The sequence below is a fragment of the Heliconius melpomene genome, chromosome 2, assembly GCF_056956725.1.
Source record: "Heliconius melpomene rosina isolate 202511_hmr_F chromosome 2, ASM5695672v1, whole genome shotgun sequence".
Lineage (NCBI taxonomy): Eukaryota > Metazoa > Arthropoda > Insecta > Lepidoptera > Nymphalidae > Heliconius > Heliconius melpomene.
This window is the reverse complement of record NC_140390.1, coordinates 3,519,546-3,546,683: the sequence shown is the minus strand read 5'-3', so window position 1 is coordinate 3,546,683 and position 27,138 is coordinate 3,519,546. Positions and strand designations below refer to the sequence as shown.

The window sequence follows — 27,138 nt, the reverse complement described above, 5'->3', positions numbered from 1 at the left end:
TCTTACATCCTCATCCAGTCCGTAAGAATGGTGTCCTAACTCCCCCCCTTCCCCTCCTCTTTTCCTTAGCTCCCTCCTTTTACTTATCCTACCCCTCCTATTTTCCTCTCCCCTCGGTTTTTCCATTTAAAAACCGCCAACCGCCACTTAAATGGACCGAAAAAGCAAAAGACTGGGTACGGCTAGGGCGTCGCCGCAAAACGACGCGCAGGCACATCGCCCTACACCTGCGACAAGTGGGCAAGGGCTACCGTGTCATGTACGGGCACGGCTAAAGACGCTAGTACCCAGCCGGAAACTCCGCTTTGCAACGTGGAATATTGGCTCTCTGACCGGACGATGCAGGGAACTCGCAGATGTACTCATGAAACGTCGGGTCCAGTGTGCCTTCCTCCAGGAAACACGCTGGAAGGGCAATAAGTCCCGTAACATCGGACAGGGTTACCGGCTTATATACACTGGGTCACCTTCGGGTAGAAACGGTGTAGCGGTAGTGCTTTCAAAGAGCTTCAGAATGGGCTCCTTGAAGTTGACCGTCGCTCCGACCGCTTGATGCGAGTGAGGGTACTGATTGAGGGCGTTATCACAAACTTAATCAGTGCCTATGCTCCCCAGGCGGGATGTAGCGCGGCCGAAAAGGAGACATTCTGGGAGCAGTATGAAGGGGTGCTACTTGCTGTGCCGTGTACCGAAGTGGTCTTAGTTGGGGGGGACTTGAACGGGCACGTCGGTAAGGCGTTTGAGAACCTGTATTGCGTCTGATCTGGCCGTCGTGAATACGTTCTTCCAAAAGAATTCTCAGCACCTTATCACGTATAAGTGCGGGTCCCACTCAACTCAAATAGACTACTTATTGACCAGACGGTGTCACATGGGCAGGGTAACTAACTGTAAGGTCATTCCAGGCGATAGCCTAACGGCCCAACATCGTCTTCTTGTCATGGACTTTAACGTCACTCCGAAGAAGAAAGTAGCCGAGAAACGTAGGCCTCGCATCAAGTGGTGGTTGCTGAATGGACCGATGCAGACCGACTTCCTGGTAGAGGTGAAAAGTCATAATCTTTCGACTAACACCGAGACTGCTCAGGAGGCTTGGGATCGGGCTCAGTCGGCAATCATTGCGGCAGGTAGACGAGTTCTTGGCGTTTCTAGGGGAGGACGTGTCATCGACAAGGAGACATGGTGGTGGAATGACGAGGTCCAGGAGGTGACTCGTGAAAAGAAGGCTGCCTTTAAGAAGTGGCAGGAATCCAACTCTCCTGAAGACAGACTGGAGTACACAGTAGCTAAACGTGCCAGTAAAAGAGCTGTAGCCAGAGCCCGCAGTGAGAGTTTGTCACCATTGTATGATAAACTTGAAACTGTGGAGGGGCAGAAGCTCATTTACAAACTGGCACGTTCCCGGGATAAAGTGACGCAAGATATCGCAAAATGTCTTTGCGTCAGAGATTCCCAGGGCACGCTGCTCTGTAATCATGACTCTGTGAAGGAAAGGTTGCTGAATACTCAGCACCCATGCAGTCTTCATCACGACCCACCGCCTAACCTCGGACTTATTGCCCCAATAACCCTAGACGAAACACGTAATTGCCTTCGACGCATGAAGAACGGAAAAGCGGTGGGACGTGACGACATTCCGATCGAAGCGTGGAAATCGTTGGGCTCTCTTGGTGTACTCATGCTTACTGACCTTTTTAACCATATCTTGAACACTGGTAAGATGCCGCATCAGTGGCGGCTTAGCTTTATTACCCCTATTTACAAGGGAAAGGGCAGTGTTCAAGATTGTGGTAGTTATAGGGGCATTAAGCTTATGAGTTACCATGAAGTACCATGAGTACCATGAAGCTCTTCGAGCGCATTATCGACCTCAGGCTCCGCCGAGAGTGTACTGTCTCTGAGTCTCAATATGGATTTCAGCCAGGATCGGGCACCATGGACGCCATTTTCGCCCTCAGAACTTTGATGGAGGCATACAGGGAAAAAAGGAGAGCTCTGCACGTGGCCTTTTTAGATCTGCAGAAGGCCTTTGACTGTGTGCCTCGTCAGTGTATCTGGTGGGCATTAAGATCCAAAGGGATCCCTGAGGCCTATATTGAGATTATCAGGGGCATGTACCACGATTCCGCTTCTATGGTTAGGACTGCTGTTGGCGACACTAGACCCTTCCCGATTACAGTGGGGGTTCACCAGGGCTCGGTTCTTAGTCCGTTCTTATTCAATGTAGTGCTCGATACTGTCTCGGCTCACATCCAGGACCATCCTCCATGGCTGATGATGTATGCCGACGACATAGCACTCATTGCCGAGAACCGACTGACGCTGGAGCGTAAAGTGAACCTCTGGAAGGGTACGCTTGAGAACGGCGGTCTTAAACTAAATGTGTCGAAGACAGAGTACATGACCTGCGGGAGCCGGGACTCGAGCACCATCTTTATAGGTCCTGAGCCAGCCGTTAAGTCGGAGAAGTTCAGGTACCTTGGATCCGTTATGCACGAGTCTGGAGGCATCGACCACGATGTCCATGGCCGGATAAGCGCTGCCTGGGCCAAATGGCGGGAGGTCACTGGTGTGGTCTGCGACCGCAGAATACCGCCCAAGCTCAAGGGGCTGATATACAAGAGCATCGTCCGACCGGTTCTTTTATACGGCAGCGAATGTTGGCCAGCACTATCTCGGCACACTCAGGAGCTTCACGTCACGGAAATGAAGATGCTGAGGTGGATGTGCGGCGTAACGCGGTCTGACCGCATACGCAACACATTCATTCGAGGTAGTCTTGGGGTCCGTGACGTAGCGGATAAGCTCCAAGAGCGTCGCTTGAGATGGTTTGGCCACGTTACGCGCCGGCCTAAGAACTATGTCGGACGCAAGTGCCTTGCTATACAAGTTCCTGGGGCGCGACCTCCCGGACGCCCAAGGAAGCGCTGGTTGGATGTCGTGATGCAGGACATGAGAGCCAATGGTCTAACCACCGAGGACGCAAAAGATCGTGCAAAGTGGAGTAGGTTAAGTAGGAAGGCAGACCCCGGTAATAGCCGGGATTAATGCCAGGAAGAAGAAGAAGAAGAACGACGCTAATATTATAATATGCCATTTATTGGTCAGAAATTATACATACATAAATATATATATAAATTACTAGCGGATGCGCGCAGCTTCGCTTGCGTATATAGAGGTGAATTCTAATAAACCATGAAACATGTGTTCAATGAAATATTTTTAAGAGTCTAAATTTCAAATTTTATAAAAATCGGTGGTGATTTGAAGATTTTTCCATACAAAATTTCAACCCCTTATTTACACCCCTAGGGGATGAATTTAAATAAACCACGAAACATCTGTTCAATGGTATATTTTTAAGAGTCTAAGTTTAAAATTTTATAAAAATCGGTGGCAATTTAAAGATTTTTCCATACAAACTTTCAACCCCTTATTTGCACCCCTAGAGAATGAATTAAAATAAACCACAAAACATATGTTCAATGAAATATTTTTAAGAGTCTAAGTTTCGATTTTTATAAAAATAGGTGGCGATTTAAAGATTTTTCCATACAAATTTTCAACCCCATATTGGCACCCTTAGGAGGAGAATTTTAGAAAACGATGAAACACGTATTCAGTTAAATACTTTCAAAAATCTAAATTTCAAATTTTATAATAATCGGTGCCGATTTAATTTTTTTTCCATACAAACTTTCCACCCCTATTTCACCCCTTTAGGGTTATAATTTTACAAAATCCCTTCTTAGTGGATGTCCAGATTCCGAAAGTAAACATCTGTCTAAATATCACATTTCTACGCACTGCGGTTACGGCTGTGCGTGCGTCTTACCTCAGTCAGTGAGGACAAGTCCTTTTATATATATAGATAAGTTAAATTCAAGTTACATTCGTTAATGAATTTAAAATTTATATTTAAAAAAGTCACAATTACTAATTGCTAAAAACTATTATTGTGACATTGTGTCAATAAATTAATGAATTTTAACAAAAAACAAACCGATTTTAAGTGGTGGAATTCAACGTCACCCTTTGCCTCGATATCAGAGCAAAGAAATGAAAATGATAAATATTTAATTTTCTCGAGTGGAAATCGAACCCGCACGCACAACCTGCCGTGTTTACAGTCGCACTTTATGCTTCTGCGCCATGGCTGGTACAGTAAAATTTATTACCTTTATGTTTGTTACTTTGTGATCCGTTCGCTCTATTTGTGTGTAAGTGCTTAGAAAATTTAAATTTTAAATTTAGGCTGATATGTAAAAAGGTATTATATCGTTTATGTACCTATACATTTACTAGAATGAAAATATTTACATGAAAATATATATCTAGTATAATATTACGCACTTAAGAGATAAAATTAGGACATTTACACACGCAGATTATTGTCATTTGATCAAAATCGACAATCTCTCCTATATATCTTCCGTAGTCCTTATACGATTTATTGCGCCAAGTGGATGCAAGTTAGATTTTAGTCCTTAGTAAGAGAGAGAGAGGGACACTTTCGCCCCTTATTTCCACCACTTTCAACTAAGATGTGACAAAACAATATATTTATCTATACTAATATAATAAAGCGGAAGAGTTTGTTTGTTTGTTTGTTTGTTTGAACGCTAAGATCTCTGGATCTAATGGATCGATTTACTTTGTTTTTGTTTTGTATGAAAGCTGCATTCTTCAGAAGTGCTATAGGCTATATAACATTACATTACACATATATACTAACAAATTAAAATACTTTCTAATTTGACATGCAATTTATTCTGCCATGTTAATAACAACCGTCGTCGCTACGCGACCGTTACCGCGTCATTTTGATATTCATCCTTATGAAAATAAATATAATAGTCACTTGTAGCATTTCATCTAGATTGAAATTATATTTCTATAGAAATTATATTCTTATATTTCAAGTAGGCGTAGCCGCGTCCGGGTCCGCTAGTAGGTAATAAATTGCTTAATTTTTTTCTTATTAATTGTGACTAATCATTTTGATTATATATATTATACATAATGAAGCACATAGCTTATAATCATCGCGATGTAGCGAGTAATTATTTTATCGTTCAAAATAATAACAAGGTAGAAGAATGTGAATATTACAGGTATTAGATATGCACATAGGTACTTAGGTTATTAATAGTTTTATAAATATGTATTCAATATTCCATTCCGTGGTGCAGGGGTGTGACTGTAAAATCGAGTGGTTGTGGGTTCGATTCCCACTCGAGGAGATGAAATATTTATTTAAATGTCTATTTCCATGTCTGTCTGGCGCCACTCTACATGCAAAACCTCCAGAATGCCCTCTGCCTACCCTGCTGTGTGCGGGCTACAGTGTGAAGCTGATTTTTTTTTTACTCCACAACTGGCCTGAAAATGGTAATACAAAGATGGTAATCGGATAATGCGTAGGAGCTATTAGCTGTGGAAAATATGAAAGGCTAAATTGATACTATGAAATGAGTCTAGAACAGGGCTTCTTAAACTTTTGTCATTCACGACCCCATTTATGATTGCGAGTTTCTAACGACCCCTCATACAAATTTATAAAAAAAAAAAATATTTTTTGATGATTTATTTATTAGGTAACAATATACATATACATATGAAAATATATAGTTTTAGAATTCGTTTTGAAACATACAAAAATGCGCGTGCCTAGACGCTGCAAGTCCACTGTATTCCGCCAACTCTAGTGATGTTATAAAATGGTATATATAAATATTTGACATTAAAATCTCTCGCGACCCCAGAATTTTGCTACGCGACCCCTTTTGGGGTCGCGACTCATAGTTTAAGAAACCCTGGTCTAGAATCTAGATGCATATTTCGTAATTGAAGGAGATTAACGGACGTCCGGCTTTAAACGTCTTAAATTGAATAGTTCATGGAAATACCTCCCATTAGATGCCAGTCACAACAAAGTGAAGTAATGCTTTGGGCACAATATCAGCGTGGTAAGTTAAGGCTGTTTAGAAGTGTGCACCGATTTCACCATCACGAGGAGCTCGCGAGCCTACCCCCTATTACGTAGATAGAGTACTTTCAGGCTTTCGTATATATTGCTTATGCGCTCTAATCTGCCAATATAGCAGCCTTAGGCCAGGGATTGATTAAAATTCTCATCCGGAGGACACAAGCTCATGGAATCGCCTTACTGGATTCATTATTAGCGAATCTATATTAAGGAACACTTTAAAAATAAATAAATACTTTAAAACTTTAATAAATATAAAAATGTCATTTTGCATATTAATGGTCACTTTTATGCTAAAATCGACAAGTTCCAATTTAAAAACCGTTTTACTTCCGTGTACCTAAAGTTAAAATTGGACGTTTTTCTTATTATGTAAAATATATTATTTCTTGTTTCCTTATTTACTTAAATTTATATTTGCGCTTTTTCCGCCACTCAACACGCAATGCCTCCAGAATTCGGGAAAAGTGGGGACCAGAGTGTGTTAACACTGTGTTCCCTCTGCCTACCCTGCTGTGTGCGGGATACAGCGTGAAGTTTTATATTATTTAAAAAATATATTTTTTATTTATATATTTAGGCATTCATGGCAAACACATATACAAGTCTAGTTGGAAATGAAGTTCTCAAATGAATCCGCTTGCAAATAAAATCATAACAGTGCAGACTGTTGAATCTGTTGTACGTATTTCTTGCGTTCATTTTATCTTGTTTCAATTAAATTTTTTTAATCTACTTTTCAATTTTTGTGATAATATAAAGTGTAAAAAGGCGGACCATCCAGTCATTTCTTTACATTTTTATCGCTCGACAATTGTAATAACATATTGTATAAGATAATAATAATATATTCGACAATGTATTTTTAAAGCCCTTCTAAACGTTTGTTTTTGATTTTTTTTAAAGCGTTTAAATTATTAAAAAATTTTGGAGCGACTCTACCTTAAAATGGATTTAGACGGTAAGTTCATGTTCCTATTTCGAATTCCAATAAGAAATATTTTGTGTTTAATTTTTTTTTTACAATTTTACAGTATGAGAAAATTTTAAAATATTTTATTTAATGTAATTTCCTCTCTTTAATTTTCTATAGATTTTTTTTGGCACTACTTTATACCTAATATTTTGGAACTATTTTTTATTTTTCTTATTCATATATACATGTATATGAATTTTAATAAGAATATTATTAATACTAATTACCCAAGGGAAATTAAATTAAAGACTACCTGGAATGGTCCTAAGCCTAATTAATTAATAATTGTTGATTGATTATAACAACTATTAATTATTAATTGCTAATTAATTATGTTCACAAGTTCATTAAAAAATATGCTTAAACCTGCGTTTGGTAAATAAATCAATTATTTGAAAACTTCTAAGGTATATAAATATGTAACAATTTAAAAATATCTATCTTTATATCTGGCCGAGAAAATATGGAAACCCATCGACTCCCTGTTAAGATACTCTGTTACCATTTATTCCTTTCTTTCCATTATATTTAAATTTATAAGTATATTCACACTTTCCTTTAACTTCTTCGCTGTTAAGGCTATACCGTCAGCCTAGGATATATTAAGTGGATAAGCAACAAGCGAAGGTCGAACGATCTTATTCCTTGTATTACAATCCTATAAATAGCTATGTATGTCGTAGAACAGTCGCACAGCGGAGTAAGAACGGTGCTAGTTAAATATTCTACTAGTAAAATGGATCGAATGTTATTGAAGATTAGTCTTCTTTTCGCAAAAAAAAACACTATTTTTGGTCACAAATATATATATTCGTATATATTTAAAACATTAAATAAAATTTAAAGTTATGAAAACAATATTGGACCCCGTTTTGTATTGCCTTATAAGCACTGAATTTTCGAGGCATCGCCTATTAAGTGGCGGAATTCAACGCCGCACTTTTCCTTGTTTCCAGAGAATGAAGGAATGGAAATATTACTTAATAATGATTCCATTCGAGTGGGAATCGAATCCAACCAACGTGTTCACAGTCACACGCTTGTGCCACTGCTCATATAGGTACATATGTATGTATCTTTATTCAAAACTATTTATCTCAGACCTATGTAATGTAATTAAAAATTATTTTCTTATAATAAGCAATTTTTTAATACAAAAATATTTACCGTTTGCCATATAATAAAAAATATATTTATTTTAAAATGATTTCTTAAAGCCCATTAAGTAAAAATATAGCTTTTACCTAAAATAAAATATGGAATGTTTGTAAAATGTTCACTTAACTTCATATATTAATATACATTCTGTATTTATAAGTCGCTCTCAAGATCGATCTCAGACTTTAGAGTGGTTTATATAATGGGCCCAAATAAGTGATATTACCTATTAATTCTAAAATCCATTTGATTTCTTTTATTTATTGCTATGTCTCAAGGTTGGCGACTCTACTGCGTCCGTATGTAATTAACTTTGGCTCAACACGCAATGTGTCGAGAATTCGGAAGAGCATGGGGAACGGGAGTGCTTTAACACTAGGTTCCCAGGTTCCCTCTGCCTACCCTGCTATGAGCCGTCCATTAGTCATGTGACGTTTTTTCAATGTATTTAATCCCCCGTCACCACCGAGAATCACTTTTATTTTTTAGTATCTCCAAAGAATCTTAAAATTTTTGGAATTTTATCTCTAATAAAATAATCACGATAAAAATATTTAGACAGAAATGTTGCAGCTAAAAAATTAATTTCTGTTTTTGTGTACTAATATGCAATATATCTAAATTTAACTTCGCTTTATGATACAAGGTCACTTTTTATATTCGTATGTTAATGATATTCACAATTATTCTTTTTAATATTGACATTCCCCCCCCCACTTGAGGAAACGAAATATTTACATAAATTTATATTTCCGTTTCTTAGCTCTGGTATCGAGGTAAAAGCGCGGCGTTGAGTTCCGTTACTCAACACGCAGAATTCGGCGGAAAGTGGGGAGCGAAGTGTGTTAACACTACGTTCCCTCTGCCTACCCTATGTGCGGGATACAGCGTGAAGCTGATTTTTAATTTTAAAATTGACATTGACATTTAATTTTTACTGAAAGTTCTTATACGCTTAGTTAATTACTAGCGACTTGTCCCGGCTTCGCACGAGTGGGTATTTGTGTTAATCTTTTGACATAAACGTATAGTAAAAATACTTTCTAGGAAATAAGATATTTATCATTTTTTATCCACAAATACCACTTTCTTTCTATTCTCATTGTTTTAGATCTCTATGTTTTTTTGACATTCATTTATTAATATTTTATACATTTTTATTTTATGAATTTCAAATCAATTATTTAGATTAAGCATTGATTGCTTCGATCGTTTAATTTTGTAAATGTTTAAATTTTTCACTTAATTTTTTAATATTTTGGGAGAAATGCGGAATTAAAATATTTTTTGCAGTCACAATGAGTCAATGTTCAAAATTGAAAGCCAAGACTACGAATATTTAAGCTAATTTTCATTGAAGTAAAAATAGCAACATAAAATTTACCTATTTGCAAATTTTTTATAACATTTTATATTTTTTATCCGTATGAAACTACAAAAAATAATATCTATATTTTTTTGTGGGTATGTTATGCTTAAGTTTTAAAGTTTTTACATGTTATTTTAATATTTCAATTTTAAAATTAATTCTATGTTTTTACTTTATGGCCAAAGTAATTTAGTTTCGTAGCTATTAACTTTTTTTTTTGAATTTTTGATAAATATTGAACAAAATTAAATAATTACAGTCGCTTAAATATATTTTAAGAAATCAAAACGTTAATGAATCAATATTAAAAATTGATGATAAAAAGAGTAATGATGAACGATAAAAAGAATATTTTAAGGCCGTCGAGGCGCAGCGGCACACGGGTGTGACTGTAACGCGACGGTTGTGGGTTCGATTCCACTCGAGGAAGTGAAATATTTATTTACGTTTATAAATCCATTTCTTCGCTCTGGTGTCGAGGCAAATCGCGGCGTTGACTTCTGCCACTTAACACGCAATGCCTCCAGAATTCGGCAGAAAGAGGACGTCTTAAAACTAAGTTCCCTCTGCCTACCCTGCTGTGTGCGGGATACAGCGTGAAGCTGATTTAATTTTTGATTTAATTTTTAAAAACAGAATATTTAAATTATTTTGTTTGTAGTCGAAATTTTTACTTTTTGGATATTTTTACTCGAACAAACTGACATTCACATTTATGAAATTAGTCTCATATGATGATGATATCACGTTTGTATCACGTGTATCATCCATCTAAACGATTGGTGTAGGTACATCAGTTTATGGTATGTAATGATCGTTTATCCGCACTGAGAAATGAGTCCGAGAATTCCGGTGCATTAAACCTGTAATGTATGGTCAATCACGTAATGCTCTTCATTGTGATGAATTTAAACAATAAAAACGTTTTTAGCATTACAAGGATTTTGAGGAAACCAAAAGATCGAGCATACCTATTTGATGGATTTTTTTTGTATAAAATTCGCCGCCTGATCAAAATCTATAGAGTCCTTCTCACGGACCTAGAGTTATGAAATTAGGCACAGTGAGAATTTACGATACTAATGAAAAAAAAGAAACAAAAAGTGTACATTTATAGGTGTGTTATAAAAAAAAAATTGCAAGCTTATACTTGCAGTTCATTTCATACAAAATGTGTAAATATGCTCGCAAATTTTAAGTTTGCCGGTGAGCAGTACCAACTCGCACATAACCGGTTTTAGCTCTATGTTCAGAGACGATGTATGATAACGTATTTTGACGACGACCTTCACTTCTTTACAATTAGATCGTGAAACTAAACATTTTAAATACAAGTATTATATTAACTCTTCTCCCACCACGGCTGGTCACCGCGGGGGAATCAGACCGTCACCCTCTAACACCAAACAACAAAAAAATTAACATTGCAACATTAAATACTAGGACTTTAAGGACACCAGATCCTTACTGGAACTGGAAGAAGCATTGAAATACATAAACTGGGATATAATAGGAATTTGTGAAATGCGGAGAGCTGGAGAAGCTGTGAAAGAACATTTAGATTATATAATATACAACAAAGGAGAAATGGGAGGCCAGAGAGGAGTTGGGTTTATGATCAAGAGATACCTTAGAAGTTACATACAAGATTTCCTGGAAGTCACAGATAGGATAGCATTACTAAACATCAAATTACCAAAATACAAGAAAATGTGGACAGTTATACAAGCTTATGCACACACAGAACAAGCAGAAAAAGCAGAATTTGATTTCTTCTATAGCAAATTATCCCAAAGTAATTACACATTCAAATAATACAATTATACTTCTAGGGGACTTCAATGCCCAGGTAGGAGTAAAACAAAATAAAGAAGAATATGTACTGGGTATGTTCGGCTATGGCAAAAGGAGTCAGAACGGACATAGACTGATAGATTTTCTGCTGGAGCATAATTTAACTCTTTAATTTTTAAAAAAAATATATATTAATTATTATTTTTTATTATCTACAATTTCACTTTTTTTTTTATTTCGACTTTTGTGTAAACAGAGAAAGTTTATATTTCTGTAAATGTTCCGTTAAATGGAGTTTCAACCTAAAACCACAGTAAAAGCCAGCAAAAAAGCAGCTGTATAACTGCAAAAATTTTATATATCAATGTTTGTACATTGTTATCTCAGATTTTAATTGAAAAATAAGATATGTCTTGTTTACCTTTACATGCTTTATATGTCCTTCGATTTGTATGTTATTTATCCAAATATGAATATTTTTTTCATACATCTTTCACCTTAATTAAAATGGAATCAAGAGATTATTACGATTATACAAGTACGTTTACAAATATATTATTTTAATATATAAGAAATATCTCCAGTCGTGGCGGAGGGGCACAAGTTCTATTCCCAGCTGCTTCCGTTTCCCGCTGAATCGACCCGCGAATGTCTCTAGAATTCGGTGTAAAGTGGGGAATGGAAGTCTCTTAACATTATGGTTGTTGGTTTCCAGGTTCCTTCTGCTCATCCTGTTATAAGTGTGATACAGCATGAGCTATAAAAAAAATCTATTAACTTTTGGATTTGTTTTTCGTTTCAGTGGAAAAATTTGTAGACAGGCTGCTCAGTGATGAAGCGCACGAAGAGCCCTGCGATGAAGGGAAAGTTGAGGATTTGGAAATGACACTACCGGAATGGTTCGATGAAAAGAAATTTAATCAGTTAGTATTTCACAATCATTAAGATAATTACGCGTGTAAAACACACTAGAAAATGCTTCGTGATAACGTTTGAAATGATAAAAAGAAAGTACCTACCGAAGATAAAGCTTTTTAGTGAAGTTATAAAAGGTATATAATTATATTTTGTTACAGGGGAAGACGTTTCTACTGGGATTTCTGTTTCATGTTTACAGCGTCGATGGTGGCGGGATTGGTGGCAGTATTTGCAATACCATCGATTTTGAATATTTTAGTTGGCACTCGACGCTCTAACTCAGAATACACAGCTTATAAAAGATACTATTCTACTCATCTTCATATAATGTCATGGTTTGAAAATGAACTGAAGCCTGGATCAGTGTAAGTATTGGTTACATGACAGCTCTACAGGTTTGCATTTCTTATAAAAAAATAAATCAGCTTCACGCTGTATCCCGCACACAGCAAAGTAGGCAGAGGGAACCTCGTCATAAGACATTTTGTTCCCCACTTGACAACACTAAACATAAAATGTAGTTTTATTTTATATTGGTTATTGATATTTAATAATAAAAACAACTAATTGTAAAATTGCCACTTATCGATGTCTGTATATAGAAGACTAGTGGGCCCGGACGCGGCTACGCCCGCGAAAATATAAGCCTAAATAATTAAAATAAGTTAAAATATAATAATAAGTGGAGATTAATTATTAGAAAAAATATCTGAGTAACCGAAATGAACAAACAAAAGAAGTAAAAGAAGGAAAAAGTACCTAAAGTTTGCCGTGCGCGCGTTCTAAACATTTTTCTATATTAAATAATAACTAATTTTGGCGAACAATATTTAATAAAATCCCAAATGATTAAAATTACGATCTTTTAAGTGTATAACATCGGTATAGATAACCGAACTGAGATAAATTAATTATAAGCAGCAAATAATTACATAAAAAATAATAGAAATTCGTAAAAATATATCGAAAATATTACAAATATGAAAAAAAAAAGTATCCTATGTTCATCCCGGGACCCTCAAGTATCTCTATATGAGTATTTTATCACAATTAAATTAGCGGTTTGGCCCTGATTGCGTAAAAGACAGACAGACAGACAGACAGACAGAGTTACTTTCGAATTTATAATATAGGTATGGATATAATTGTGGGAAAATCTATTGTAGCTTGATTTCTATAATAAATTATTTTGAATTTTTTTGCCGTTGGTTTGAGCGCGGTTGGTTTGCACGTTAATCGCAAAACCGACTTAATCGATTCAAATGTAGTTTTTTCTTTTTTCCGTTCACTCGAGAAAAAAATATTTATAGATAATTTTGTTAAAAATAATGTATTTGTTCTTTAAACAGATTTCTTCCAGGTCATAAAGACCGCATCAATTTTGGAATTTATATTAAGAAAGATTTCACTGACAGTCATGTAAATGCGACGTCCATATTAAAATAAACCTTTTATTTTAGATCTTGGAAGTCTCTTTACACTGTAAGGAGTCGGCACCTACAAGCTAGCAGAGCGGCCAAGCTGAAGGACGCTGGTACGGTGTCTCAGCGGGACGTGGCTCTCACTCTGTTTGGTTTTATTGGATTTTCTGTGTTAAAACCAGAAGAATTCTCCATAACTCAGCTTCAGGACGGCGACTGGGAAGCGTACAACCACTTTTGGAGAGTTATCGCACATATGATAGGATTGAAAGACAGGTTTCTATTTTTTTCATAAATAAACGATTTCAGCCTTTAAATAAAATAATGAAATAATAGTTTCGGGAACAATAATGATATTTTAAAAACATCGTGTCACTCATTAAAAAAATTAACAACAAAAACAATAATATTTTCGTTTTCCTACTTTCACAGAATTGTTTTTATTTTCAGATATAACGTATGCAGAGGAAGTTACGAAGAGACTCGTCAAATATGCCAAATTATACTGAACCGAGTATACACTCCTTGCCTGGAGAATGTTCCTGAATATTTCGATCACGCCACCCATGTAATGATAAATGGTCTTAGTAACATTCTTACATCTGTAGAGCCTCAATCGATGATCTTCTCAGTTAAATATTTAGCCGATGTTCCTGGATATGTATATAATGAAAACGAAAGGTACGATTTTCAAAAAAAACTTAGGAACGCTTTGAAAGGACAATCTGAAGACATCGGTAAGTACATGGAGAATCCTTTCTATTTCTTTGTCTTTCTATTATCTAATTTCTTATATTCTTTGTATCTATTTCTTTTACCTATCATCATCATCATCATCATCGACAGCCATCTTTTATCCATTGCTGGACATAGGCCTTTCCCAATTCTCGCCACCACACTCGATCCTCAGCTCTTCAGACTCATTCGCTTCCCGCCAACCTCTTTCGTTACCGGACTTTTTGTACGGGGTCTCCACTCTAAGACACGTCTGCCCTAGCGGCCGTCGGCTCTACGACAAATATGCTTACTAATTCTTTGAGTTATGTTGGTAACTCTGGTTCTCCTCCGGATATCCTCATTTCGTATTCTATCCTATAGAGATATACCGAGCATAGCCCACTTCATGGCGAGCTGAACGACTTGAATTTGTGAACGAGGCCTTTCGTTAGTCCATGTCTCCGCCCCATTTTACCTAGCTTAATTTTAGTTTATTTTCGACGTTTATGGCCCTATTGCACATTGATCGTTCCTTTTTTTACTGTTAAACCTAACTCGAAGACTCAAATTTTTCATTTAATGTAATTGTCCTAATTTTTGCAGGTGTACGTGCAACTGAATTAATGGAGAAATGTCCAATAAATATGTCGACAACAGGAGAATCTAATACATTTTATCTTCGTGACTTCAACTCCGTAGATACTTCACCAGCTTACAAAAACTTATCATTCGTAGCAAAATACAAATTAGCTTTCAATAACTTCATGATATGCTTTTATCTCACATATTTAGGAAGAATGTTATTAAATTTATATTTCAAATACAGCAATTTTATGGGTAGATACTTTCCCTATATAGCGATGTGGAAGTTTGGCATAAAGGATGCATTTGTGAACGCGTTCAAAGAGGACCCGGTTGATAATACTGAACTTATACCAAATTCCGAATATCGTAAGCGACAACCAGAGCGGTGGTACCAAATATTGTACGGAATATTCTGGTAAATACGATATCTATAATTCGTATAATTAATGATAAAAGTTTAAAAGTAATGATAAAAATGTGGATTAATTTCGTGTGACGCAATTATTACATCATTAGGTCTAATTACATGCGTACATTAGAATATCGCATATACTGTCATTAAGCCTCTTTCTAGATATAAATATGAATCATATAAATTTTTGTTTGTTACATTCACATATCTGATAAGAAAGTTTACTGATAAGACCATATTCTTTACAAAATGACATTTAATATTCCACACTTTAAAAGAAAATAAAGAAACTTTTGGATTGTTACTATATTAATGAAAATATATATTTCTTTTAATATAATATTTAATTTATTTTTTATTTTTTTACAAGTTATAGAATGTAAGGTATTAATATTTACCTAGATGCATACATAGCTTTTAACATATACTTAAATTATATACATACTTCAAGAGGACTGTAAACGCGACAGGTGGTGGGTTCGATTCCCACTCGAGGAAGTGTAATATTTAATATATTAATTTTTTCGCTGTGGTGTCGAGGCAAAGCGCGGCGTTGAGCTCCGCTATTTAGCGGAAAGACACTTATTACTACGGGTCAAGGGATACAGCGTGAAGCAAAAAAAAATATTAATGTAAAGTATAAACTAAGAACTAAGACTAACACTTAATCAATGTACGTACAACTTTACAGTAAATAATGAAAATATATAAATGTAAAAACATAAAAAAAAAGACTATAAAATAAAAATATTAAAAATAATTTGTACTTTTATTCTGTATGCTTCGGAAATTAGGCGGAAAGTGGGGAACGGTAATGTCTTAATGGATAAGGAGTGTCCTAACATTAGATTCCCGGGGCCCCTCTAGCGAGCGTAACTTAGTAGTTAAATACTTTTTCAGCGCCCCCCAGACGAACCCATATAATTTCATATGTAGTGTGTGTGTTAATAAATGAATAAAGTCTTAGGCTCAAGCCTAGGTTAAGCTGAATGGTCCTTACATAATTAAAACAAATGCATATGATATATTTGATTAAATATATATATAAAAGAGTTTTGCGGACCATTCCGCGCCCCTTTGAAAGCAACGCCCGTAGCACGATCCCCCCTTGCCCAACTTAACCCTCCCCCACACTACGCCTCTGCTACAAATATAAGCTTGTAATGATTTTTTTTATGAAATATCTATAATTAAAAAAAAAAAAAAATTGTTTGTATTGTGCTCGTATCTTTTGATTGCGTTGAACTTAAAAGGTAAATTTTTCCTGTGCTGAATGGAACAGAGGCCTGAATATTTAGGAAATGGTTTTGGCAGACGAATTGTTATGGGATGCACGAAAAGACAGTTTCAACAAAAAAAACCTTTATTTATTACATTGTTTAAGAATATAAAAATATAGGTTAAAATATAAATGACCGGTTTTGTAACTCAATGACGACTGAAGACTGACATGAGAATTCTCTTCTTCGTGTCAATGCTTGGAGAATTCATATCACATTTTGCCAGTATTTAGCCACGTCGACTGCGGCATCTGTTGCCTCCATCAGATCGTCATGTGAGCAGGTGAATGGACATTTCGGGCAGGAGAGTAAGTGTGCCATCGTTTTATGCCATGAGAATTAAAACTATATAAATCTAATAGGGGAACAAGGGCGTAAGGGGGTTTGCGCAACGGTATGCATATCTAGATACATTGTAAATATATAACAGAACGGTACATCATAACGTCAATTAATAATATTTTCAACTTTTTAGTATTTATGACGCTAGCAGTGTTTTCCGTAGTAGGTACCATCACAATGTGTTGTGTTGAGACATAAAATTATATGTATTTTTTATTATATTTTAATAAAATTACATATCAATTAGTTATGTAATTACTGTTTAGGTGCTTGTAACATTTTACAGTTTTTTTTTTCTTTTTAGCGTTCCGTACCTTCTTTTAAATACATAAATAAATATAAATAATGTAATATTTCACTTCCTCGAGTGGGGATCGAACCCACGACCGTCGCGTTACAGTCACATCCTTGTGCCGCTGCGCCGACGGCCTCTATATTATATTATTGTTTGTATAAAAATAAAAAAAAATATTTATATACATCGCGAACAACAAATGGTCGAAAATGAATTCATAATAGCGTAGACTGTTGGAGCTGTCGTACGTAAGAGTATTTCTTGTTATTTTTTTTTTAACGAATGTGATAACAGTGTAAAACGCATTCAGCCCAGTCATTGCATTTTTTTATCTTTGGACAATTTTACTAACATTTATATGTTAATATATTTATATATTAATATATTATTATTGTCTAAAGTTTGGTAAATGTTTGGTGTTTTATTAACGTAGATATAATATTAAAATTTTGGAGCGACTCTTTCTTAAAATGGATTTAGACGGTAAGTTCATGTATATATATATTCATGTATGTACCTATTTAAAATTATAATAAGAAATATTCTGTTTAAAATATTTTGTCCAATTTTACATTACGACAAAATTTTGACAAATTATTTAAATTAGTTACCGTTTTTTTAAATTGCCATATATATATTTTTTTTCTTTATAATAATTGGGAACTTGCTATTTTTATTTTTTTCTTCATATAAATTGTATATACTCCATACAACTCAATACAATAATCGATTTATTCGTTAAAAAACTAACGAATGCAATTTTATAGAATAAATATATTATTAATTAAAATAAAAATATATGGAATATTTATATTAAATTGAAATGTAAGAATTATATAACAAACTATTTCGTAGGTCATCGTGGCGCAGCGGCACAAGGTGTGACTGTAACGCGACGGTTGCGGGTTCGATCCCCACTCGAGGAAGTGAAATATTTATTTACATTTATATTTCTATTTTGTCGCTCTAGTTTCGAGTCAAAGCGCGGCGTAGTTTCTGCCACTCAACACGTAAAGCCTCCAGAATTCGGTAGAAAGTGGGGAACGGAGTGTCTCAACACTAGAGTGCCTCTGCCTACCCTGCTGTGTGCGGGATACAGCGTGAAGCTGATTTATTTATTGATTTATTTATTTTATACACATCTTGTACGTCATTCTATAAATTGCTCTATTCCTAACGGCAAATTATTATTTTTAATGACATTTTACATTAAATATGCGAGATAATTGTGTGGTTTTACTTCCGCGTAACGACGAAGTTACTATACAGTAAGAATATGCTCCAATGCAATATGTGAAAGTGTTTTTCGCATTTTCACAGTTTGCTTCTTTGTCTTATTCTTCTTCGTCTTCTTTCTTCCTATTATATTTAAATTTATAACTATATTCACATTTTTCTTTGATTTCTACCTCTTCTAAGTCAATATTATGCCATCAGCCTAACATACCATTTATAAAATTATATAAAGAATATTAATTATTTGTTTATTTTTATCACATACAAAAAAGTCAAGAAGAAGTAAACAATAAACTCTAATAATTAACGTAAGTTAAGTAATTTAACATTCACAGGTTTTTTATAACAGCTTTTCAAAGTCAAAACGTTTACAATTTTCAAGACGTAGTTTGTTATAATTACATAATAAACTAAAGTTAAATCTGCTTCACGATGTCTCCCGCATACAGTATTGTAGAGAGAGGGGATCTAGTGTTAAGACACTCCGTTTATCACTTTCCGCCGAATTTTTTGAGGAATTGTGTGTTGAATGTAGGGCTTTTTGTTAATAAATAATAATTCGTTCCCTCTAGTGAGGTTCGAAAAAATGTCAATCAAAATGACGTATAAAAATATAATTTAATAATAAATAATTTGTTTATTTAATAGTTGGTAAATTCTTAATAGTTTGTAAATAATAATTTACATAATAATTACGTAATAATTAACAGGCATAATTTCAGATGTCGGGTTTTAGATTTAAATTTTATTTTTATGTATATAATGATTTTTTTTCCCGAAAATATCTATAACTACTCTCTTTTCAGATTTTTTCCTTTATTTGTATTGTTAGTTCTCACTTTGTGTCAAATTTCATAACTTTAGGTCAACGGAAAAAATCCTATAAGGTTTTGTTTACGCGTTGAATTTCATACAAATTATAGCAAAATGTTCGTATCTTTTGATTGTGTTGATTTAAATTCTAAGTTTTAGAAGACTATTATTTTCCGTATTTTCCTTCAAGAGACCATAAACATGATATTTTATATTTAGAACGACGACGGCCTCAATTTTTTTATTTATTATACCTAATTATTTTACATAATCCCACCAATCCCACCATTCTGTAAAACCAGCCAAGTGTTGATGAAGCTGTTTGATTCTCTATAGGTAAAAGGTAATGAAATCTCTAGCTAAAGCCAAAAGAACTCTTAGGTATGATTTTTTTTAATAGAAATAATTGGTGTACATTTATAACGCAGCATCACAGTGCACCGATGTTAGTAATAACCGTATTCGCTGTGAGAAATGAGTCCGAGAACTCGGGTGCATTAAACCTTGTAATATATGGTCAACCACATATTGCTCTTCATTGCGATTAATTTAAACCGTTGAATCAAAATAGGGCCCCGTATATCAAAAGAAAAAAAAGGGAACCCTATAGAATCACTTTGTATCTGTTCTCCGTTTGTCAGGATTATTTATTCCAAGATCGCATGGAGATATCGAGCTGAAATTATTGTAAATATTCAGATCTATGGTCTAAGTCCACACAATCAAAAGATATTGTTTTTATGCTTTTAGTATAAAATTCGCGTAAAAAAACTGTGAGATACTTTCCGTGGACCTACAGTTATGAAATTTTCGCGAAGTGAGATGTTACAAGACAAATAAAAAAAAACCAAAAAGCAAAGAAAAAGAAAATTAAAAAATATTTGAAAATTATATTTGTAGTTCATTCTCCTTACAATCCTGAAATTGGTACTGAAGCCTCGGTGAGCGAGCCTATGTTGCACTTAACCCGTGTTTTCTCTTTATCGAGATACATTGTGTTGAATTGAATTTAACGAAGTCTTTCATATCTACCTACTATACTAAACATGAAGACAAACATAATTATTTTATATATATATATATATGTTAGGTACACGAAGATATTAACTCACAACCAGTACCTATGACATCTTTAAATCTCTTTGTGTATATTTTCAATAAATCTTATACAGTCACAAAAAGTTGCTTTGAAAATTAACAAGAGGCAAAATATACGCATTATTAATAACTTCCGCGCACGTGACAAGAATGATGGCAGGTTTATAGTTTCTATGTAGAATAACCATGAAGTCGGTGAACCAAAAAAATGACATAAAAGGTGGAAAACAATAATAAAAAACCCATGTCCAAAAAAATAACGGGCTTTAAATATTAAATAAGTATACAAATATTAATAATTTGACTTATTATTGTTTAATTTTCTTTACCTTGAAGTAATTAAAATATTATTCTACAATATAGTTTTTGAGGCGCAGAGGCCCAAGTCGATTCTATTTGTTATTAAAAACCATTAAAAGAATCATCATCTGTTTTGTTTCAATGGAATTTTAAGCTACTATTGCCTTCTTTATTTTTAGTAACCCTTTCATTCATAATTTTTTAGCAATTTTAGAAGTTGACAAAAAATATATATTACTAAATATTTCTAAATATAAATTTTCAAATGTATAGAATTTCAACCTACAACTGTCATAGTAAAAGCCAGACACGTGCCAACTGTGTCACAGGGACTCACAGGGTTATCTAATGCAATTATTAGCGAAATTTAATTTATCAATGTTGTCTCAGATTTTAATTGAAAAATATGTAAATTTATATGTTTTGCTTACCTTTTAATGCCTATTTAATGAACGTAGAGGACTTTATTAGATACGTTTATAAATAAATTATTTTAATAATATACAAATAAAAAAAATATCTAATAACTTACAACATTTATTGATTTAATTTTTTTTTGTTTTAGTGGAAAAATTTGTGGACAGGTTGCTCAGTGATGAAGCACACGAAGAGCCCTGCGATGAAGGGAAAGTTGAGGATTTGGAAATGAAACTACCGGAATGGTTCGATGAAAAGAAATTTAACCAGTTAGTACTCGTTACATTTAATATTATCATTATCACGTGTGAAACAGACTAGAAAATGCTCCGTGGTAGTGTTTGAAATGAAAAAAAGAAAGTGCCTACCGAAAAAAAAAAAAAAATCAGCTGTATCCCACGCATAGCGGGCTAGGCAGAGGGAACCTATTGTTAACACACTCCGTTTTCCACTTTCCTCCGATTTTTTCGAGGTATAGAGGCGAATAAATGTAAATATATATAAAAAATAATTTAATTAATTTCCTGCGCTACGACTATTTTAGTCACAAGTTATAATGTATAATTATATTGTGTTTCAGGGCAAGACGTTTCTACTGGGATTTCTGTTTCATGTTCTCAGCATCGATGGTGGCGGGATTGGTGGCAGTATTCGCAATACCATCGATTTTAAATATTTTAGTTGGCACTCGACGCTCTAATTCAGAATACACAGCTTATAAAAGATACTTTTCCACTCATCTTCATGTAACTTCATGGTTTGAAAATGAACTAAAGCCTGGATCGGTGTAAGTGCTGGTTAGATTATATAGCTCTACTAGTCTATATTTCTTACAAATTATGTATTGATGTTTAATAAGAAAGACAACTAAAATGTTACAAAAAATGGAAACTCTTGAGGAATTATAAACTTAAAAGGGTCATAATCAGAAAAGTGGACATTTTCGAATTCGTAACGTAACTGATAAGTAACAACACTGATAATGTTTGTTACGAAACTGATGTCATAAGGCATTATACACAACAAAATAAGGATATTATATCAATAAAACCATTGTTGTTTTTATTTAATGAGAAACAAATTAAAATTTTAAAGATTCAATCGTTGATTTAACAGATTATAAATGTAAGAAAACAACAAAGTGCCAATATTAACAATATAATAATCCTAGTTCGTAACGTAATAAACTAATATTTCTAAAGATCACAAAGTTAATGATAAAATTAAATCCACTTTAAAATATATCAAGATTTGAGTTGTTATCACTGGAATTAAGTTTAATTCTTTGTAAGTGTTTATTCCGCATATCTTCATATTTAATAGGATTGGTCTGTTTAAGACGTTCTCTATATATTTTATGTGTTTCAGCATTTGACATAGGAGCCATGACGCTTACTGAAAATAAAAAAAAAATATCAATAGGTATTTAATAATATCTTATGTAATAAACATAAGATATTATTATTTTTATCATTATTATTTAGATCTTTAACAACGCTAGTACAGAACGTTTTTGTTTTTAAATAAAAGCCTCACCCGCTTGACCTACATATTTATTAATTCACTATCTCCAGAGAAAAAAATAGTAATTACAAAATCACAACTAATTTAAGGAAGAATAAAAAAATGTTTTTAAGTAAGTCGGTTAAGCCGTTTCTGAGATAAGCGTGCACAAACACATTAGACAAACAAGCAAACAGGCAAAAAACTTAAAAATCATTATTTTTAGTTACTTTACGTCATCAAAAGTCACCAATTATTTTTTTCATATGCCAGCAATTTTTTTTTATATACATATCTTCCGATGGTAACGTAATTGTGAACTAGGCTTCATATTTTCTCAGTTTCGTTAGGTAACGAAATGTAACAAAATTGAGAATGAAGTCTGAGAAATTCTAACCTTTTTAAATATTTACTCATAAGCCACGTGTTGCATGTGCAAGCACTGAAGTTCTTTTTTGAGATTTTGTAAAAAGAAGCAAATAACATAAACAAGAAAACGAAATTATAGAATACTTACCAAAATAAAAGCCGTTTATAACCCTGAGATGTAAAATCACGCATTCCCTCTAAAACATTTGAACCCCTCAACTGCTGCGAGAACACTACTGGTTGTAGCTACGATAGCATTGACTTTTACAATAACGGTGCCACAATAAAAACTAATATTAAACACCATTCAAAATAATTGCGTTCATATTTTAATTGTACGTTACTAGCCCTGAGTAACAAAAAGACAATATTTTGGGACAAATTTACTTAATTCATATATATTATTTATTAAATAATGTATCAATAAAAGTAGTTCTATTTAATATTATGCATAAAGTAAAGTAATATAGACATATCTGAAATCAAATAAAACCATAAATATCCGTAACAAATCAATTTTTAAAACGTAAAGTGGTGAATGGGACACGTAAAATTGTATGGAAGCATTTTGAAAAGTTTTTTGCAACTAACAAAAAATACTATTATTAGCCATAATACATTTAAAATATTACAAAAATCTTTAAGTTAATAAGTAAATTTATCTTAAATGGCAAAATATTTAAATTATCTTTAAAATTGTATTTTTAAAACGCATTCAAAGTAGCGGGACAAGAAAAGACACAAAATGTACACTTTTTCTGATTATGACCCAAAAGTGTTCTATAATATATAGAGTCAGGACAAAAATATTTTCGTGTTGTTCATACAAAGAAAAATATTTCATTATATTTAACCCCATCTTTCACACTAAAATTTCCCGACTTGAAACGCTACTTACTTATTGATACCGCATTAAGTCCAAACCGCACAAAACGTTATTATTTTCATTTGCGTCGTATTTTTGGCATTTTTGTAATAAAACTTTAAAAAGTACCGAATTTATTCGTCACATACGTTCTATTTGCTTGCTTGAAAGACAGTGGAAAAATGGCGGGAACTAGTTTTTTTTTATTTATTGCATCTTCAGAATGTCACATTTAATGGTATTAAAACCAGCCAGTCACATTCAGTACAGCCAAAGAGGTTTGATTACTAATAATACATTCAAAATAAGAAAATATTTTATAATTGTTGGCATAATGCATTAATGTAATAGAACAATGTTTTTTATTTTTTTTATCTGTTGGTATTTTTGGTAGAAACGGCTGAACGGATTTAAATACAGTTTTCACTTTTTTCAGTTTACTCGAGAAAAAAAAATACATTTATAGATAGTTTTATATAAAGCTTAAATTGTTTATTTTAAAGTAAACATTTCATTTTAGCTCGTGGAAGTCTCTTTACACTGTAAGGAGTCGGCACCTACAAGCTAGCAGAGCAGCCAAGCTGAAGGACGCTGGTACTGTGTCTCAGCGGGACGTGGCTCTCACTCTGTTTGGTTTTATTGGATTTTCTGTGTTAAAACCCGAAAAATTCTCCATAACTCAGCTTCAGGACGGCGACTGGGAAGCGTACAACCACTTTTGGAGAGTTATCGCACATATGATAGGATTGAAAGACAGGTTTCAATTTTCTTTTTCATAACAAAAATATATTAGTATTTAAAAAAGTGAAATAATGATAGTAAAGTTTTGAGAACAACCTTTTTTTTTGTATTTAAATCTGCAATCAGTCGCAAGTCCTGAGTGTAAATGAAAAATAAAAAGAGAACAACAATAATATTTTGAAAATATCATGTCAGGCATTAAAAAAATAAACAACGGAAAAATAGCTAACAAAGCACGCAATCCAATTTTTTTTCAGATATAACGTATGCAGAGGGACTTACGAAGAGACTCGTCAAATATGCCAAATTATACTGAACCGAGTATACACTCCTTGCCTGGAGAATGTTCCTGAATATTTCGACCACGCTACTCATGTAATGATAAATGGTCTTAGTAATATATTGACATTTCTAGAGCCTCAGTCAATGATCTTCTCAGTTAAATATTTAGCCGATGTTCCTGGATATGTATATACAGAAAACGATAGATATAATTTTCAAAAGAAGCTTAGGAACGCTTTGAAAGGACAATCTGAAGATATCGGTATGTACAAGTAAAATGTCTTCTTGTTCGTTTATTGTCTTTTTGTGTATTTCTTGTATATATCAGCTTCACGCTGTATCCCGCACACGGGATAGACAGAGGGAACGAATACCAAGACGTTCCGTTCCCCGCTTTTCGCCGAATTTTAGAGGCAATGCGTGTTGAGTAGCGTAGTAATCGTCCTAATTTTTGCAGGTGTATGTGCAACTGAATTAATGGAGAAATGTCCAATAAATATGTCGACAACAGGAGAATCTAATACATTTTATCTTCGTGACTTCAACTCCGTAGATACTTCGCCAGCTTACAAAAACTTATCATTCGTAGCAAAATACAAATTAGCTTTCAATAACTTCATGATATGTTTTTATTTCACATATATTGGAAGAACGTTGGTAAACTTATATTTTAAATATACCAATTTTATGGGTAGATACTTTCCCTATTTAGCGATGTGGAAGTTTGGCATAAAGGATGCATTTGTCAATGTGTTCAAAGAGGACCCGGTTGATAATACTGAACTAAAACCAAATTCCGAATATCGTAAGCGACAACCAGAGCCGTGGTACCAAATATTGTACGGAATATTCTGGTAAATATTATATCTGTAATCTATATCAAATAATAGAAAGTGTTTTGCATTTTAGGTTGCCCCCTCTATTCTATTTTTACGTAGGTACATTCTTACGTTAGAAAGGTGGTTGAAAAAATATGGATTAATATTGTTTGACGCAGGTCGTTGCGTGTAATTATGTATCTAAATTATTATATCTCATATACTTAGTGCAATTTTGTATCTTTATTGATATGAATAATATAAGATGATATTAAATATGGTTTGTTACCTTCTCTGATAAGAATATTTAGTGATAATGTAAATCCTAAAAGGATTTGAACTTTAGTTATAAAATGACATTTAAGATTCCACACTTAAAAAGAAAATTGAATACATTTTTAAATTAAATTAATGAAATAACATCCCAAAAATTAATATTATAAGAAATTAAATTAAACGGCCTAATCTTCATCATATAAATAATGTATTAAAGGCTTAATTAATGTAGAATTAAAATATAAAAACGTTTAAAAAAATTAATCAAAAATTGACTTCAATAATACAATGTTAATAAATAATTTGTACTTTTATTTCCTGTTTTGGTCACATCTAGTTTTATATAAAGAGGTCACCGTGGTAGTTAATTAAAAACAATTCTTCACCGTTTTGTAATTTAAAAAATATTTAATGTATTCTGTATCTATATATATAAAAGGGCTTGTCCTCACTGACTGAGGTAAGACGCACGCACAGCCGTAACCGCTGTGCGTAGAAACGTGAAATTTGGACAGATGTTTATTTTCATAATATGGACACCCACTAAGAAGAGAGTTTGAAAAATTGTAACCAAAAATATTTCATTGAATACGTGTTTCATGGTTTATTTTAGTTCACCCCTAAGGGTGCAAATAAGGGGTTGAAAAATCTTTAAATGCTAAGTAATATTCTCAAAAACATTTCATTTTCGCCATATGCACTTTTATTGCATTTAGAAATAATACATCTCTGAAAACATTTTTATTGCATTTGGTTTGTCTTGTATCGCGCTACAATGCTAATTCTTAAAAGTTGCGTGAGAAAAAAAGATTGCGGCAGAGTTTAATAAAATGTAATTTTCCATATTTTCTTAATTAATAAGAAAAATATCCGCAACAATTGTCATCCTTTATTATATCGAGGAAATATAATGTAATTAATAGCTTATAGTAGATCGATATTTATAAACATTTATTTAGTTAGATAATTTAGTCATTTTAAAATGATAATTTAAATGAGTATTAGTATCTAGAAAACAGATTTAGCAAAAACGCTCAGGATTCATTATTTCACTTAAAAAATAAAAATGATTTTATCTTTAAATAGTTTTCTGTATGTACTTAATATGATTAAAATCACCATTTAGTAGGTGAAGCTAGAATAAACATTGATTTTTGATTGACC

At 33.5% G+C, this 27,138-nt stretch overlaps 3 protein-coding genes across 3 annotated transcripts in view; all 3 read left to right on the top strand.

Moving 5' to 3' along the window:
- The first annotated feature begins 6,815 nt into the window (after nt 1-6,815).
- Nucleotides 6,816-27,138, top strand: part of LOC146540409 (uncharacterized) — a 47,451-nt gene continuing 27,128 nt past the window's right edge. The window contains exon 1 of the mRNA XM_085204239.1: nt 6,816-6,950. Within this exon, the coding sequence (XP_085060365.1) occupies nt 6,938-6,950 (13 nt within the window). The 5' untranslated portion in view covers nt 6,816-6,937. The remainder of the gene's footprint in view (nt 6,951-27,138) is intronic.
- Nucleotides 6,896-16,099, top strand: LOC146540412 (uncharacterized). The gene is made up of 6 exons (XM_085204218.1): nt 6,896-6,950; nt 12,089-12,209; nt 12,363-12,569; nt 13,665-13,901; nt 14,076-14,362; nt 14,946-16,099. Exons 1-6 carry the CDS (start codon nt 6,938-6,940, stop codon nt 15,344-15,346), a joined length of 1,266 nt encoding a protein of 421 aa, XP_085060344.1. The 5' UTR covers nt 6,896-6,937; the 3' UTR covers nt 15,347-16,099.
- On the top strand, nt 17,482-25,974 carry LOC146540411 (uncharacterized). Its single transcript, XM_085204251.1, has 6 exons — nt 17,482-17,739; nt 21,269-21,389; nt 21,701-21,907; nt 24,378-24,614; nt 24,856-25,142; nt 25,338-25,974. The coding sequence occupies exons 1-6, from the start codon at nt 17,727-17,729 to the stop codon at nt 25,736-25,738; spliced, it is 1,266 nt and encodes a 421-aa protein (XP_085060377.1). The 5' UTR covers nt 17,482-17,726; the 3' UTR covers nt 25,739-25,974.